Genomic DNA, 18317 nt, shown 5'->3' with positions numbered 1-18317 from the left:
GTCACTTCAACTGCCTTCTAGACTAGCAGGTCCTGGAATGGTTCTGTGAATAGTAGCACTTTACATATGTGCTATTCAAATAAGATATAGGGGCAATATAATTTTTTTCTTTTGTATTGTAGATTACCAGATTTATTTCCTTCTTCCCTTATTTGCTACATGCTGAATTAATAGCAAATGAGAAATAAGAAAGAATATGAGGTCTGACACCATTTTCACTCATAAGAGATGAACAACATGGATGGATAACATCAAAGCACCAATTTTCTTCTAGTAGTTCAGCTCATTTTTGTTAACTGAGTTATTCATCCAATATGTTCAAAGTCCATTTAAAAATACAGTCCTTAAAATAAAATGAGCACATGTTTCAGCATGGAGCAGCCAGCCCTTGTCAGTCCCTGTCATAGCAGAGAACATCTGAAGTTCCTATTCAGCCGTGCAAAAGCTTGTGAAGAAAAGGGAGAAAGAAACACATAAGAATCCACAAAAAGCCAGGATAAAAAAGTTGAGGGGAAATAAAAGTGATCATCTCACTGCTCTTAAACCAGCTTATTTCTTCTACAGCAGTTTTTTACCTAAAAGACAAGAAAGGAAGGTGAATTGGAACACATATAGTAGGATATTCAGAGATGGTCATTGCTTCTGTTTAGTGTGACTTACACAGGGACAGAGTATTAACAGCTTTTGCAAATGAGAGACATAACATTTAAAAATCAATACAAGTGTGAAATCAGCACATGTAAAGGAGGAATCTTAAAAAAAAAACCATTAAAGATCAATGATAATGTACTTGTCATTCTGCCTCTATATATTTTTAGTCCATGTTCTCCTGCAAGTCCCTTGTCCCCAGTTTTACCCTAGTTAGTTGGAAAAAATGCAATTAAAATCTGACAAGAAGTTCTTCTGATAAAAAAAACCAAGCTTCTCAAGAAATTATGATGGCATTTTCCCTCTGAAACACAAGGATATGGAATAAAAAAATTAGTCATAGATTTGTGTAAAAAACTCAAACCAATTTTGCACAGTAAAATAATTGACTAGTCAATAAATTTTACTGGAGAAAAGGAAAATGAGACACAGCTGTTACTTTACTGCAGCATCATAAGATAACAAAAGACTTGCAACATCTTGTTTCACAGAACTGAAAGTACTCCTCCTTTTAATCTGCCACAACTATCCTGTTGACTGGTGTGTTTTCTCCAAGTAATACTGTCTGTGGCAGAAACAGGCTGCTTCCAAAGTGTGATTTATCTACTTGTTTACTGAAGCACACACTGATTTCCCATGAGAACAGTGAAGAGCTGTCAGTTCAATTTATTTAACAAAACTTCTAATTACTCCCTAATTGCTGTGTAAGCACAAATCTTGGAGAAGATATTAACAGGCAATTTCTGTGAACAGAACATTGAAAATGTCCAGTGATATCAACAAGAACAAGCATCTGGTAGATTTTCTGTATCTATGGGGGAATGCATATCAGTCAGAAAACTGTGGAAACATGAAGTAATTCCTATTCTTCTTTATCCCATATACAAATGACAACTTACCAGAAAGTTTTGGGTCAGAGGTCTGCCCACAGTGTCACCAAACCATGGTGTTCAGCAGAGTGAACCAGCTTTTTCTGTGGTGATAGCTCTGCATCCACAGAGAGTACAGATGTTAAGAGGCCTTATTGTTTGAAGCCTAAAGTGTAGCACCAATTTCACAGATCAGTCCTATTTATGCAATTTGCATTGTTTTGAGAATTGACTGGGGTTTCATACTTCACATTCAGCCTGAAAAAAATAATTCAGTCTTTTGTCTGGCTAAATTATTCCATCAGATTGTGAAAATCAGTTTACTTACTCTGGTTTTAAATTAAATACACAATTATACAGAATATTTGAGAATGCCATGAAGGCTGCAGGAAGTGTGAGCATGAACAACAAAAATTCCAACTGCTCTTGAAAGCAAGTCCTTACAAAAGCCCCTGTGCCACTGCACTTGGAACAAGAGACACAAACAGAAAGCAGACCAAGGAGCAAAGGTATTTCATTTCACTAATGAACTAACTAGAATTCCTAGGAACTAAAATTATTATAATTATTAGATTAATAGCATCAATTCATACTTGATAGTTTCTGTATGACCAAATCTGTGACCTTTCATCTTGTTTTCTGTCTTAGCTTACTGTAAGAAAAGTTATTGTTATGAAAAACATTCAGACTTCAATCCTCAGCTGGTTACACATCCAGTACCTTATAATTAAACAACATAGCATGCTTTCAGTATATTCATTACTGGAAGACTCTTAGTTCCTGGTTCTTCTGTCCTTTTTGACCCCAAAAAATCAACATGTACAAAAAAGTTCAGTTAACACACACAAATAATTAATGTGAGGGGTTTTTTCCACTTGTGAATATTAAAAATGTTTACCTGAGGTCCTTTGTATCTCTATTTTCATTGCAAGCCACTGTAACCAGGCTGTTCACAATTGATCTGTTTCTAAATGACAACAAATCTTTTTCTTGTTAAGGCTTTTCTGTTTGACCTAACAGACAGTAATATGTCGGGATCCATTGTATCAAAAAGGTTTAACTTTTTCTTTACATCTTCCTCCTATGTGTAACATACTTCCTTGCATTTACAGATATCAATGAAGATTCCAGAAGGTCCATCTATTCAGTCTGATTTCAGCATTGAACACTGCAGACACAGAAAGAACTAGCAATCCACACAGCAAAAACAATTCAAAGTCAACAGTCCTGAAATTATACAGTAGTAATACTCTTGAAGTAAAATCTTGTGTATGAACATTAAAAAATCATTTCATACTGTTGTCACCAGAAAAGACTTGCTAAGCACTAGGCCTGGTGGTAGAAGCTGACACAAATAAATGAAAAATGAAATTTTAAATATCTAACAATAATTACATGCAAGCTATAAATACCTAAAACTTGCAGTTTTTTCTGTGCAATATTTGGAACATGTATAGCTCTGTGTGTTCTTCAGCATTTCTATAAGGACAGAAAGGGTAAGGAAGTTTTATCTGGAAGTGAGGTACCAAGTAGTTATTTTAGAGCATTGCATACTCCTGATAAAGACTACTACAACAATCTTAGCTGTTTTTTCCCCTGTCCTACACTGGCCTCTTCTACTGAATGTATATCCCATTTTCAAAACTACCTACTGGCTATTCATCAGTAGTTTGCTCTTTTTCAAAAGAGCAAAAAGTATTTTATGTCCTGTAATATCCCTTCTGATAGAAATTCTAACAAAAACAAGTGCGAATAACTTTTTGTTACAAAGTTGTGCCTTGTGCTTGAGAGTTTATTAAAGACATTTCTCACAAGGACAGTTTCATGAAATAGCCATACTATTGTCCTTAAATCCAAACCCTGACCAATAAAAGATGACTAAGTGTTACTGATATCCAAAGTCACCCTTTTTTCCTTTCTTTCCAGGAATCCCAAGAGATCTCTTAGAGACAAAATATAGTATATTATTTCATTTTTACCACTCAACAACTTTGAGGTCAAGAAGGCAAAAAAAAGGAAATAATCTATTTCTTCTCCTCTAATTCCATCACCCCCATCTTCGCCGTTGTTCCCTAAATAATAAACATGTGCATTAATTTTTTACATAAACAACCAACCAAACAGAAAAAATAAAAGAATACAAAACACCTAAACACAGGAATTAATGCTTGCATTTAGATTTCCCATGTGTTTCCTAGGCAAAACCACAAAGAGAGCACTGCAGCAGATATCTGCACAGAAAAAAGTAACATTGATGTAATAGTCACTGACATCTCTGCAAAACTCTCAAAATCTTCAATTATTGCAAGTGAGAACCCTGAAGAATACTGCATTCACAGATTCAGATTGTCTAGAGTAGTACTGTACATTTTCCCCAACAAATCCTTGCATCCATTAAAAGAAAAATGATGCCAAAAGTTAGAAAAATATGTAATAAAAACATTGAAGAATTATTCTAAATCGCAATTACACAGGATTTTCAGAATTTTTGTTAAATCTTTAGACCTCTTTTACCTGGATATCCCTTGTTACCTTGTCTTCCCTTTGGTCCTGGTGGTTCTCTCTGAGCATCCTCTCTGAGGGGGGTGAAAAGAATGGCCACAGTCAGAAAGCTGAACAAGCTGCTCTAACCATGCATGTGTACCAGGAAGAGCCAGCTCTATAGAAGTCCAGATGCACTCTGATTTTTTTTCTCTAATTTGAAGGAAAGTGGAAAACACAACTAGCCACCTATTAATCAAACAGTAACTATTTTTAAAAATGTGTTTTGAAGTTATTAACAAATGCCCTTAAGAAATGGGCGTGTTTGTGATTTCAGGAAGGCCGGGTCTCTTATATTGCTATACCACTATTTTTCAAAAAAGATTTTCATCTTCTTTTTAAAGTAATATGTGATGAAAATCTTTTTACAGAGTATTGAGTGGTCACTTCAGTTCCACAAATTTTAGTGGGAGCAAGTCTGTGCTCTAATATTTGATTTATGTGAACTTATTTTAGTTGAGAAGAATCCATTCCTATGAGTTTACTGATGACAGAACACTTGCTGCAAGAAAACATTTATTTCGCAGGATTGTTAGTATACTATTTACTAAAGATATATACATAAAAACACATATATGTGTATGCAAGTCATTAGGAAACAATTGTGAGTGCAAACTTCTGCAATGCAGTATTTCTGAACATAAAGCTGGTAGCTCTTTTAAAACCTCAGCAAGGCTACAGCCAAGCACCTAACTTCCTCATGAGCTCAGGCTCTGCTGATCCAAGGACTCTGGATGAGTCTCCACCACTCCATTACAGATACTGGGGGCAATCTAGGCACAGCTGAGATAGGGAGGCAGAACAAGAACAGGGATAAGATAATTGCAACATGGTCTTCAACTTCGAGAATATCTCTTTTGCAAGAGCTGGCAGTTCTGACTTTCAACCTCATTTTCAGTAGTTATAGAGTTGGCTCTTCATGGCCCTTCAGACATGCCCTTTCTTGGGGCTGTGACTTGCCTTGGGAATTCTGTGGCAGCTCAGAGATTTCTTGCCAGAGAAAGCGAAAAGATAAGAGAATCTCAGAACTTAAAGCTGTGGATTAAACTAGATGAGAAAACTAATTAAAGAAGAGGAATTATATGGTATTCCCCGCTAAGATCCCGCAAGAGAACATTGTCCTTCATGTCTCTATTACAGTAAACCCTTGACCTCTCTTGCTCTTAATTGGCTTTTCCTGTGTTGTCAGCTATTCAGCTATTTCTACAGGTTAGCAATAAATGTCTGGAAAGGTGTAATACACAGCCTTCTTCAAAGAAGCATTTTAATTGAAGAAGACATCAAGCAGTGTCTGGTTTTCACAATCAAATACCATATTTCTCAGATGAAACTTGTATGATCTTCCATTAGACACACTGAAGAGCTAAGGCTTTTCTTTTTTCTTATTTATTTACTTTTTTTTTTTTTTTTTTTTTAAGGAAGCAAGAATGGGATTTGGAAGTAAAAAGATTTTCCCTAAGATCTTAAAAACTGCTGACAGACATTCCTGGAACATGAAACATGCACTCATCCAGAAAGAAATCAATCTTGGCAGAAAAGGGTCATACAAAATGCTTCACTACACTACTTGACTCAGGAAACAGTGGATGCACATGGCAAAGGTGTCTGTTGTCCAGAAGGTGCATTCAGGTTTGATGTGAGTTGGACTATGCCAGCTGCCTCTGAAGTCATTGGGATCTCTTTTTTTGCTTCCTGTGAGAGACACAGTGATGTACACCTGCAAACAGGCTGTCCTGCACAATTGCTGGAGAGCAGCACTGCCATGAGGCTGCCAAAAAACTTGCGCCAGAGGTTCAGAGACTGTTTGGACACTTTCTTCTCCCTTCTTTCATCTCCTGAGCAAGGTCAGGTCCCAAGAACAGAAGATATACCATGTAGGAAAGAGCACATAGAGCACCCTCTGAAGGTAAAACAGTCAGGGAATATTGACCTTGACAAAGCAAAGGTGATACCAGTGAGCAGAAGGTGTCACCTAGATGAACTCGCATCTGCAGAGAAACCTCCTTTGACCAAGGACCCCAGAGCGATGTTACTCTGTCAAGCCAGTTTCTCGGCTCCTGAAAACTCTTGGATTTGTCATTGATGGACAGCCTGATACAACATTAAAAACAGCTTCAGGCACTTGGACACATCCTTCACCTGACAGGCCTGACAGAGATCTGGACTATGACTATCCAGGCATGAAATTATCAGCCTTTACAAAACTCTATCAAAGACTGCTACCAGATTTCCACAGTAGCTCAAGATTTGCTCAGAGATTTGTCCTAGTTGAGGGGAAGAGTTGAGACAGGTAAGAATGGCTGATGATGACTGTAACATAATCCATCTACAAAACTGCAGTTTTACATAGGGCTTTCAAAAGGGCACAGAGAATCTATTTGGTCTAGAAACAGACCAAAAAATTTAAACATCAAGAAAGTTGGTCCCTTGGAGAGAAGAGTCCATATTGGAGCAGATTTGCTGGCAGGACTGGTGACTCTGTAGGGGTCCCATTCTGGAGCAGCCTCTCCCTCAAAGGACTGCACTGTGTGGGAGGGACCCCACACCAGAGCAGGGAAAGAGCATGGAGAGTGGCTTGGTGGTCATCTGGCATCCAGACATGGTAAACCCACCACCTGTAGGGGTGGAGAATTTTCTGGTGTTTGCTGGCTGGGGTAAAGCTGATTTTCTTCACAATAGCCAGTATGGAGGTCTGCTTTGTGTTTGTGATGAAAACAGTGTTGATAATTCAGGGATGTTCTGGTTATTGCAGAGCAGTGCTTGCACAGAATCAAGGCCTTACCCTGCCACACCATCAAGAAAGCTGGAGGTGCACAACAAAGTGGGAGGGAGCACAGCTGGAACAGCAGATCCCCATTGATCCAAGGGATGTTCTATACCACATGGCAACATGCTCAGCATCTAAAGCTGAGGAAGATCAAAATGGGAGGTGTTCAGAGTGATGCCATTTTTCTTCCCAAGTAACCATTACACATGAGGTAGCCCTGCTTCCTAAGGGTGGCTGAACTGCCTCCCCATGGGAGTGGTAAATAAATTCCTTGTTTCACTTTCTTTGCATGCATGTCTTTTGCTTTAACTATTAAACTGCCTTTGTCCCAACCCTTGAGTTCTCTCCCTTGCATATTCCCAATTCTCATCCTTGGCTGCATGGGGCTTAGTTGCTGGCTGGGGTTAAGCCACAGCAATCCTTTCTAGCTGTAGGGTCTAGTGTACAATGGGTTTCTCTTTGCCTGAGGTAGGAATAACCCACACAGTTTGCCTCAGCACATTTTAATTTGTGCTACAGGAATTCTATCCCCTTCTACAGTATGTAAATTTTTGACTGGTCAAGGCCAGTCTGATTCCCTAGTGTTCACTAACCAGACGGCCTTCACTAAATGCCAAATGCCAGTATTTGAAGATCCCACCACCCAGTGCTCTCAGTGTCATCTTTAACAATCCATTACACTGTTTGATTTTTCCAGAGGCATGATTAGGAATGTGATACACCCACTCAAATGCCATGTTCTTTGGCCCAAGAGTCTATGAGACCGTTTAGGAAATGAGTTCCAATGATTAATTTCTTTCTGAAGTACTTTGTCCCGTAAGACTTGCTTCTCAAGTGGCAGTGGCATGGAGCACAGGGTATGTTTCCAGCCATCTGGCAGTTGCTGCCACCATTTTAAGCATGTGGCTCTTGCCATTGCAGGTTTGTAGGAGTGTGATACAGTCAATATGCCACACATCCTCATGCTTACATTTCAGACACTGTCCTCTGTACCAAAGACATTTCAACAGCCTGGCTTGCTTAATTGCAGTGCATTTTTCACATCCATGGATAATGTCTCCGCCTAAGTCCACTCCTCAGCCATGAGCCCACCTATAGACTGCATCTCTTCCTTGGTGTCACAAGGTGTCACGGACCCACTGAGATAGTAATAACTCATGCTTACATTGCCAATCCAAATCCACCTGAGCCACTTCAGTCTTGGCAGCTGCTGGTTATTCTTATGTACTTCAGTGGCCTGACTCTTGCATAATATGAGCATCTACATGACACGCCTGCACAATCAGATTCTCCACAGAGGCAGCAATATTTTACCACAATGTGGCAGCCCTGATGGGCTTAGTCCCATGCTGCCAGTTATCCTGCTTCCATTGCTGCAGCCAGGCCCACAGGGCACTTGCTAGCACCCAGAAATCATTATAAAGTGTTGACTACTTTTCCTATTCAGCATCTAAAGCCAGCTGGATGGCTTTGACTTCTGCCAATTGATTTGATTCACCTTCTCCTTTAGTAGTTTCTGTGGCTTGTAGAAGGGGACTCCAAACAGTGGCTTTCCATATCTGATGCCTTCCCATATGATGGCAAGATCCAGCAGTAAGCAAGGCTCATTGCTTCTCACATTCTGCTGATTTATTATATAGTGGGGCATTATCACCATGTGCTACCTCCTCCTCAGGTGACATTCCAAAATCTTTGTCTTCTGGCCAGCTCATGATCACTTACTTCTAAGATTCCTTAATGACTGGGGTTTCTTATTTGAACTCATTATGTGATCAGTGTGACCCAGTTACTCTATGTAACATTAGCTGCATGATGTGCAGAGGAACATCCAATCCAATATGGGTAATCAGGATGCCAGGAGAAGCACCTAAAAATATTGATCTCCTGTGCAGGTCCCTTCACTCTGTTTTGTTTTATGGCAAAACTGGCTTTCAAAAGGATTTGGACTACTTTCTTCCCTTTCTCAAAAACTTTTTTTGCTATATTGCCCTACACAATGGTATCATTGATGTACTGCAGGTGTTCTGGATCTTCACCCTGTTCCACTGCAGTCTGGATCAGTCCATGGCAGTAGGGTTTGTTCCCACCCCCAGGGCAGTTGATTTCATGGGTACAATGATGCCTCCAAGTGGAAGCCAAATGTGCCCTGCACTCTACCACCAAAGGGGCAGAGAAAAGGCATTGGCAGTGGCACCTGTAGCACAGCACTTGGCTGCCTTTGCAGTTCATATGGAAGTTCAGCATGTTTGGTCCAGTGGCACTGAGCAGTGGCACCAGAATGACTTCATTCATAAGATTCCCTGCTGATTTCTTCTACAAGTGGACAAGACCTTCCTTCCATGGAGTCAGTATTATAACCAGCCCTTCCATTTTGCTCACTGTTGTGTATGTGATTCCTCTGAATCAGCAAAGCCTATATTTTCAAAGGGAAATTATAAATTTATTTAAGGAAAGCTGGCACACATTGTTTATATCCAGTGGCATCTATCTTCATATATTGAATATATGTTATTATTTCCCTTTTTTTTTAGTAAGAAAAAAGTTCTGCATAATTTTTACAGCTTTTCTTCCAGTTTAATCTTTTTCTTATTTTTTTCAAGGGAGCATTTAGGAAGATGCTGCTAGATCAATTCTTGTATCTTGTAAGTGAATCCACAGAAGAACAAAATGCCAGGTAAGTACAGTCACCTCTGCAGAATGGCCTGTGGTGACAAAATTAAATGCACCATGACTTCTACAGCCATAAAATGGGCAACAACAGAATTTAGGTAAGTCATCAGAGTATGATCATCAGAATATGAAAGCTCAGCTAAGTCCTACCCTTCTGCAGGACACTGCATTTACTATCCTCAATCAGATGTCCTCAGGATTTTTTCTTTCACTCGAGAGCAGCCATGAAAATCGAATGTTCTAAAATAAAAGCACTTGTCTAACATCTGGTAACAAGGACAGTGGACCAATGTTTATTTACCAATAGGAAGCCACACCACGAGAATACACTTACACCTGCTTTAAGAACTAACAGCAGAAGTAAATAATTTGAGAATGATTGATTTTATTCACATGTTGGATTGTTCATTAAAAAAAGAAAAAGAAGCCAAGAATGATGCTATGGTAATAAATCTTTTAAATCCTTTAAGAGAATTAAGTTCTGTGAATTTTGTCATTTGAGATCTAAATGCTTTCTGGTATTTTCTACAAGCAGGATAAATGTAAGCAAACACATCAAAACATTTTGATGTCAGTGTCTTGCATCTGATATTATTTCATGTAAATCTCTGAGGCACTGCTTTGTTTTATGCAGTATATTCAGAAAGTGCACATTTTGGTATTTGTGGAAGAAAGTCAGGTTTCAATACTTTTATGCCTTTTAAATAGTACACTGTTGGCTAACTAGAGTTTCTCAATACTCAACATGTTAGATCAATGGAGAAACAGCCTAAGTTTTATTTTCACAATTACATTATCAGATAATAATTTTATAATCAAGTATTTCTTTCAGCTGAAACATGGGAGCTGAGTTGGTATGTAAAGCTTCCTCTTTGAATGCCTTTTCCACATCAACCTGATAGTGTCTAACTGAAGAGTTAATTTAAGAGTCTCTGCACTAGGTGGATTCTATACACAAGAATCCACATTCTTCTTGTGTTTCAAATCTATTTTTATTGCCTCCACAGCCCCCATACCAGAACTGACCACACATTTTCTGCTCTTTGTCGTAGTACCACTTCAAAATGTAATTCTGACATTCTCCACTATCTTGAACAAGGTCACATGCACCTGGAAAAGGGAAATAAGAGACAGATTTAATGAAAGAAAAATCTGCCCTTCTCAGCATTGTGAATTCAGGGGAAAATAACGTTCAGTGCAAACTGTTAGACAAAATGAGTAGCCAGTGTTCAAGGTCTTACACCAAGTATTCATCTATAACTCCACAGTGACAGTGTGAAAACCCACTTTTTATGGCTGCTTTTCCCAGAGAGAATGTCTGAAACTAGATTTTTCATTGCCATAACAGAAGGACTGCTAAAAGGTGTTTAGTTTTTTAACAAAAAGTTTTTTTAATGATTGTAAAATAACTATACCTGGTCCATAGAAACTAGGAGAATAAACTTTTTAATATTTCCCCTCTTCTTTATTCCAATTTCTTATACTGGTATCCATCAATAAAATTTCATAAATTAGTATATATAGGTTGTTAAACTATCCATGGTAGTCTCTTAGCCAAATCCAAGAGTATTACAGATTTAAATTGCATAAATTAGCAAAGTAGGTGAGAGAAGCATACTTAATAGCAAGCTGGTATTCGGTGAGAACAGCTCTAATGATCTTTCACTAATGTAAATTCAGAGTTACTTAAAAGAAGACAGAAAGGCAGCTCTAGACTTTGATGTCAATACAATATTAAAGAGGAAGAACTGAGAAATAAAGAAATATAATGATACAACTTAAAGATTTAAAATTACATTACCTTCTCCTACGCAACTGAAAAGCAAAAATCTCAAGCAAGAGATGAGCACAAAGCACATCTCTCAAAAAGCAAGCTCTGGAACTGGGCTACATGTTTTTAGAAGTAAACTGTTGGGTCACTAATTACAATACAGGACTGGGGAAGACAGTTCATACAGCTCCCATAAATGGCTTAGGTAGTTTCTTACTTAAGTGCAGTGACCATGACTACTTCATCAAAGGAAATATTTTATTAGTAAAGTATAAACAGTAACGTATCTTCCTGTTACTGATCCTCTCTCATCCTGAATGAGGCTACAATTCCAGAACTGTTCTTGAGTGGAGAGGGATGAAAAACGAAGGGATAACATCAATATAAATGAACAACCTCCCTCAAATCTATGCAGACACCTTTTCATTTATTTTCACATAAATTATCTCTAATTGTAGTTTAAACAACAAATTCACTCAATAGTGTTTTAAGAACGTTGGTGCCAAATAATCTCACAATCAGCTTCCCATGCCTATATCTAATGGCAAATCTGCAATGAAAAATGCATCATTACAAAGTACAGTTAAAAACACAAAGAATATGTATTTTGATACCTCTGCTGATGGATCCTGTTCTTCCTACAGGAACAGACTGTAGCAGAAATATAATTAGTTCATGTTGAGCTAAATTAGCAGCAGGAGTTACTCACTAACTACAGAGCAACTTGGGGATTTTAAAATTATCGGTTATTTTAGTAAGGAGGATTAGAACTTTACATGATATTGTTACAAAATTTATAAATCAAAACTGAAGTTATAATGAAACCTGTAGTTCAGTCTTTAACTACTATATAGTTTTGGACTAAATACTAACATGTGATGGCTAAAAACTTTGGAAAAATGTATCTGGAAATTCTTCATCGTGTAAAAATATTCAATTGAGTCCTTCACAGTTTAGTCTTTTTACTGAATCAAAAAAGATTTTCATATTCTAGAATCATACCATAATCATTACAGCCACTTCTAGTTTCTGCTGTGGTCTCTAAGTTTTTCTTGTTCTTCTCCTGAGCTTTTCCACACTCTTGAGGCTTTTCCCTTTTAGCATTTTCCTCTGTGAAATACACATTCTCCTCATAATCATCTCTCATTTCTGGCACTGTGTATACAGGTTCTTTGGTGTTCTCTTTCATACTCTTCATGAGTCTACTTTTATTTTTTTCCGTGTCTTCTAAAACTTGACTGGAACCACTTTCAGCCATTCCAGGAAAAGGTATCCTTCCAAGGAGAGAGGGGGGAAAAAATTTTAGCACCAATATAACCTTTCATTCCTTCTGAAAAACATGAAAAAAACTTGACCCCAATCCCATTTCTGTTAAAACTACTTTGAATGTAACAGCTAACCCAAAGGGATAAATCTTACATTCAGAGGTATGCACTCAAGAAGTTAAATGGGAATTTCCAACCTTTCAGTCACGGATGCTTCCTGTTGTATGTCTCCCCGATCTAAGTTTTCACACTCTTCTTGAAGTTCAGGTGAAGGATAACTGTTCATTTCTTCTGTAAGAAAGCACAGGTGGCAGGAGTGAGTTTTAAAGTCCTCAAAAGTAGGATTAATAAAAACCACTACATGGCTGGTTTTGTGAACTGGAGTTTGCATCTTTCAGTAAGTAACACACTATATTCAGAGTGACTGACACTGTGCCCAGAAAAATGAAAAATATTATAGAGATCAGATAGATGAGAATGATTCCTGAACCAACCTTTTATATTTTGTCTTACTCTTTAATACACTATTTATCCTTCTATAGAAACTTTGACATCTCTAATCATATGCTTATGATGAGAATTTTAAATAAATGGCAATTTCCTTTTTGCTATTCGCCTGTTTCCATGTCAAAGTATCTAAGACTAAGCATCTTCATGAATGTGTCTTGAAAAGTAAGTCCTGTCTCTGCTCTGTAGAGAGGTTAAGGTCAAATGTGCAAAATATTTATCTTGTACCTGTCCCAAAACCTAAATAGGTATAAACAGCTCAGTAGATCTGGACTTGTCAATGGTCTGAGGAGAAATGTGGGCCTAAATCAGGAACATGACAGTGTTCTCTTACCTAAAGAATGGTCTGTCTTTAGTGAAAGTGGAGTACACAAAGCCACACATTAAATAAAAACTTAAGGAAATAGACTGCTTTAGAATAGAATGCTGCTCTGTCATTACTGACACTTTTATTCATGTCCAGCATCTGAGGTAAACTAATCATGAACCATTAGCAGCAAAGTTATAACCAGGAACTGAATGATAGCACATATACACTGACTACACAACATTTGTCTTTTTTTCCACAAGTGAAGCAAATGCTGCTGTGTGATACTTACGTTGCAGAAGATTTAGGAATGCCCGGCTAAACCTCTGAGCATACGCCATCTCTGGGGTGGAAAACCTGCCCAGTGTCAGTGAGTGCTGATCTGTGGGGGAGCTGGACAGCTCCATCAGCTGACTGTCACTCACATCACTGCCAAGTGCAAGAGTGAATAAGGTGAACCCTTGGCACTTGGCTCCGAGTGAAATCTCTCTCAGCCTTTCTCTGTCCCATGTGCTTGTTCTGCTTCCAACTATTGTAAATATGACCCTGTGCTTCCTTTGTCTGGGGGCTTTAAAGAATACATTTTCAACTGTCCACTGTAGAGCAGAAGCAATGGCTGATGGCCCTTCCAGCTGGTGAACAGACTCTTGGATGTGTTTCTTCATCGAATCTTTATTGCTGTATGTGACTAGGTCAAACTCCAAGGCCACAGGTGTCTGGTTTCTGTCAGGCAGGAAGCCCCTGGGAGCCTGCTGCACCAGTGCCACTCTGATGCCTCCATATGATTCATTTGGCTGTGAGGAAACGACAAACTGATCCACCATGTTGCTCACAAAGTCTTTGGCTCTCTGAAAGTCTTCACTGCTAATGCTGCGAGAGCTGTCCATGATGTAAGTTATATCCATATCCATCTGAACCAGGGGAGAAAAAGGCACCTCACAGTTGGTTCTTGGATTGCATTTATCTAAAGAGGAAGACCCAATAGGCAGTGAACTATTTAACAATACAACAAAAGCAATGATTTATAAAAATGTCACACAGTCCTGTAGATCTGTATTAGGTTTGTGTGGTCAGGTTTTGGTAGTGGGGGGACACTACAGGGGTGGCTTCTGTAAAAAGCTTCTCATGTCCAGCAGAGCCAATGCCAGCTAGCTCCAAGAGAGACGTGCTGGTCAAGCCAATTAGAAATGGTGGACATGCTTCTGTGATAACATTTAAGAAGAAGACAAAAAATGCTATTGTGCAGATTTAAGTGTGGGCAGAGAAAAGCAAAGTGAAAATATATGAGAGAAACAACTATGCAGACACTAAGGTTAGTGGAGAAGGTGGAGAGGAGGTGCTCCAAGTACTGGAGCAGAGATTCCTCTGCAGCCCCTGGTGAAGACCATGGTGAGCTGTGCCCCTGCAGCCCATGGAGATCCATGGGGATGCAGAGATCTAATTACAACTTGTGGATGAACCCCACACTAGAGCAGGTGGACGCCTGAGAAGAGGCTGTGAACCTGTGGGAGGCCCATGCTGGAGTTGGCTCCCGGCAGGGACCCGCAGACCCATGGAGAGAGGAGCCCAGGCTGGAGCAGGTTTTCTGGCAATACTTGAGACCCTGTGCCTGAAGGACTGCACCCCATGGAAGAGTGACCCATGCTGCAGCAGTTTGGAGAGGACTCTTGCCCATGGGATGAATTCACATTGCACCAGTTTGAAGAGAACTGTTACTCGTGGGATGGACTCCTGTTGGAGAAGTTCATGAAGAACTATCTCCCATGAGAGGCACCCCTTGCTCTCCCTGAGCACTGGCAGAAACAATGTGTGATGAACTGACCATAAGCCCCATTCCTCATCTCCATGTGCTGCTGGTAGGGAGATGGTAGAGCTGAGAAAGCGGGAGTGGGGGGGAAGGTGGTTTTAAAGTCTAATTTTACTTTTTGTTAGCCTGCTCTTGTTTTGTTAGCAATAAATTCAATTAATATTTGTAATTCAAGTTTGTTACAGCTAATGAAGAAGCAATATAACTTCAATAGGTTCAGTGTATCTTACCATCCAATTGCTGGTGGGGCACCTACACATCGAGACCCTTTCCCTCAATCCCCAGGGAAGTAACCACAGAACCTGCATCCAGGCCCTGGGAAGAGGTCTCCCAGAGTTTCAGTGTGTGTGTGTAGAAGGCTTCTGCCTCTGTGATAACTCTGTGTCTTTTACAGTTTGTTAAACAGTGTCTTCCAGTCAAGAATATTTCCTGTATCTCTTCTCACATCTGTTCTCCAGACAAAGTTGATGATTCTTAGCTGAGGCCTGAGCCCTTTTGGAACAAGAGATAACCCCTTGCTGGGCCTTTCAGCCTCTAGGTTATCTCTTTAAGGACCAACTCTCTATGGTAGAGAGGAGGGGGTGTAGAAATCCTGCTGCAGCTCCCAAATTGATTAGAGGTTTTTTCATTTGTTTAGTTTGTTTGTTTTTTTAGTTGGTTTGTTGGGGGGTTTTTTGTTTGTTTTGATTTTTTTAGATCAAAGTTTAGGAAAAATAAAAAAAGCTTTTGTAGTGGGTTGACCCTGTCTGGATGCCAGACAATCCCTCCACAGCTGGGCAGGGGATAAGGAGATAAGGACAGAGAGATCACTCATCAAATGCTGCCATGAATAGGTACCTTTAACTTCATGCTGTATACATCTACTAGTAGTTTCTCTTTTTGTCCTCATTCCTGTGTCGTATTAGTTTGGTTTAAGCCTTATAACTCTTAGTTTTCTGTCTATTACTTAAATAATTAATTCTATAATAGACCAAATCAGCCATTATTAAAGAACTTGTGAATGAGAGTGGATTTTTTTTCTGGCTTCCTCAATAATGCTATTGCCTGCTGCCAGAGGCCTGGGCAAAAGGCAAGGACTTTTCTAAACCCCTACTTCCATTTGTAACAGGAGCTTGAAATATTTTGTGTTCTAGTAAGGAACAACAGATGAGTCTTACTGAAGAAGGTTTTGAGGTACCAGGGGAAATTATTCATGCATGAGAGCAGAAAAACATTCATAAGGAAAAATTTCATAGATAACAGTTCCCTGGAGAAATTTTCTTCTGTTGAAATCTGAACGTTGTAAAGGACACAGAATCAAACTCTATTTTTTCATCTCAGATCATTGTTCAACATTTTGACATACTATAATTTGGTAGCTTCTCCCCCTCTCACAGCATAGAATTTACAGCAAATGAGCTTGCCTTCCAAAAATCATATTGCTATTTTAAGTGCATTTCTATTAAAAAGGAAATGCTAAACACAGAAATTCATTTCACATGGCTGAGACAGAAATTAATTAAACAGCTTTTGTGATTTTGAGATTCTATTTCTTACCATCCACTGAAGAGGAAGTTAAAATTGTAACTCCTCATCAGTGGTATTCTGTAACCACAAAATTATCTGTCACAAAGGGTAAGAAGGCCCAGTTGCAGAAGGGTTCAACTGGCTGGAATGTTGAGACAGAAAAAGGAATAAAGTTTCCTCTTTAAAGGAGTGAAGTTTCTCTTGGAAATTATAAGAAGCAGGCACAGCACTGTCTTGTAGCCATCCTGGAATGGGAACACTCAGACATCCCCATGGACTGTAGAGCTGAGCTGAGTTGCTCCATGCAACCAACCACACTGTTCTTAATACATCTCTGCAAACTCCTTGTAGGACAATTTACAGCAGTCAGATTCTGACCAGTGCACACTTCATTAATATTTTTCTTTCATATTTAAGCACAGGTGTGTTTAAGGTGTACCAGAAAAATTCCCACCACCACATTGCAAAAAGAAAAAAAAAAAAAAGGTATAGAATTTGTTATTGAAATGGTAAATAGACAATACAACAGATGCAATTTGCAAAATGTCTTACCAAAGCACAGTGTACAATATGTGATGGCCTCCAAATTTTCGTCTTGTTGTCTTTCCCAAACAAATAACTGAAATCTTCTTGTGTCATCAATCTGTGTTGTTTTAAAGCAGACAAAAGCAACATTAAGAAGAAAGATGAAATATATGAAGACTCTCTTTTTTCTTTTTTTTCTGCCAGGGGAGGATTATCACTTTTTTCTTTTCTTAATAGTGTGCTATTTTTCTACAGAGAAAAGGGCAGAATATCTCAGCTTTTTCTGGGACAAAGAGTGAAGATGATTTCTTGGAGGGAAAATTCTAGCATTGGAAAGTACTAATATGAGAGCGACCTAAGTGTTTCTTGGGATCACCTGAAGAAAGACAATCTTTCACAGTGGAAGATTTGACCACAGAAATGCTTGAGGAGCCCTGAAGATGCTCCAACATTCTACAGTTTCACTGACCACCATCCAACCCATCCAGATGTGATCCAATGGAAAAGCATTTCCTTGTGGACTAAAATAAAAATGGCTCTAAAATATCACAGTATCACAGGAAATGAACATATATGAATAAGCTATAATGGCAAGCAAAGAAATAATTACTTCTTTGCATTAAACTTTGGCTTTGTGTGTTATACACCACACAATTAATTTCTGATTAAAGTCTCTATAGAATGTTACAGATAGAACTGTTCCAGGGAATTAGAATTGGCAATGGCTGCACGTGGTCTCTAAACTGCAGCTCCTGAAGCAAAGTAAAGCCAGTAAGTATCTGTGGCTACAGACTTGTAGGATCATAGAGATTTACACCACCTCTCAACTGCAAGGGCAGAAGTCCATCTGAAAGGAAAAGGGGAGTTGTATTTACTTGGGGGTGGTGGTGAGGTTGGTTGCCTTGCCATCACTGTAAACTTAAAGGAGTGCTGGGCAGTGAATTTTTTGCCTTTCCCCTGCTAAGCAGCTCTTTTAAACTCTTCTACTCTGAAGACAGATTTATGTTAAGTCACCAGATGTCAACACATGCATCCAGAGTTGTAATCTGCTTATACTAAGTAAAGAAAATACTGATTCTTGCTCCTGTTTATCCTGTGGAACACCCCAGGCAATAAACCATAAGTTTCCTTCTC

General features: G+C 38.9%; 1 protein-coding gene across 1 annotated transcript in view; it reads right to left on the bottom strand.

The window, feature by feature from the left end:
• Positions 1 to 10432: 10432 nt before the first annotated feature.
• COL6A6 (collagen type VI alpha 6 chain) overlaps positions 10433 to 18317 on the bottom strand; it is a 67405-nt gene continuing 59520 nt past the window's right edge. Inside the window, 5 exon segments of the mRNA XM_054274063.1 lie at positions 10433 to 10605; positions 12269 to 12540; positions 12729 to 12822; positions 13638 to 14309; positions 17211 to 17301. Of these exon segments, the coding sequence (XP_054130038.1) occupies positions 10433 to 10605; positions 12269 to 12540; positions 12729 to 12822; positions 13638 to 14309; positions 17211 to 17301 (1302 nt within the window).

This window comes from Melozone crissalis, unplaced genomic scaffold (assembly GCF_028551555.1).
Source record: "Melozone crissalis strain CALT ecotype California unplaced genomic scaffold, PUWL_Pcris_2 ptg000016l_1, whole genome shotgun sequence".
NCBI lineage: Eukaryota > Metazoa > Chordata > Aves > Passeriformes > Passerellidae > Melozone > Melozone crissalis.
Note: the sequence above shows the minus strand (reverse complement) of the source record. Positions and strands in the feature narration are given on the sequence as shown.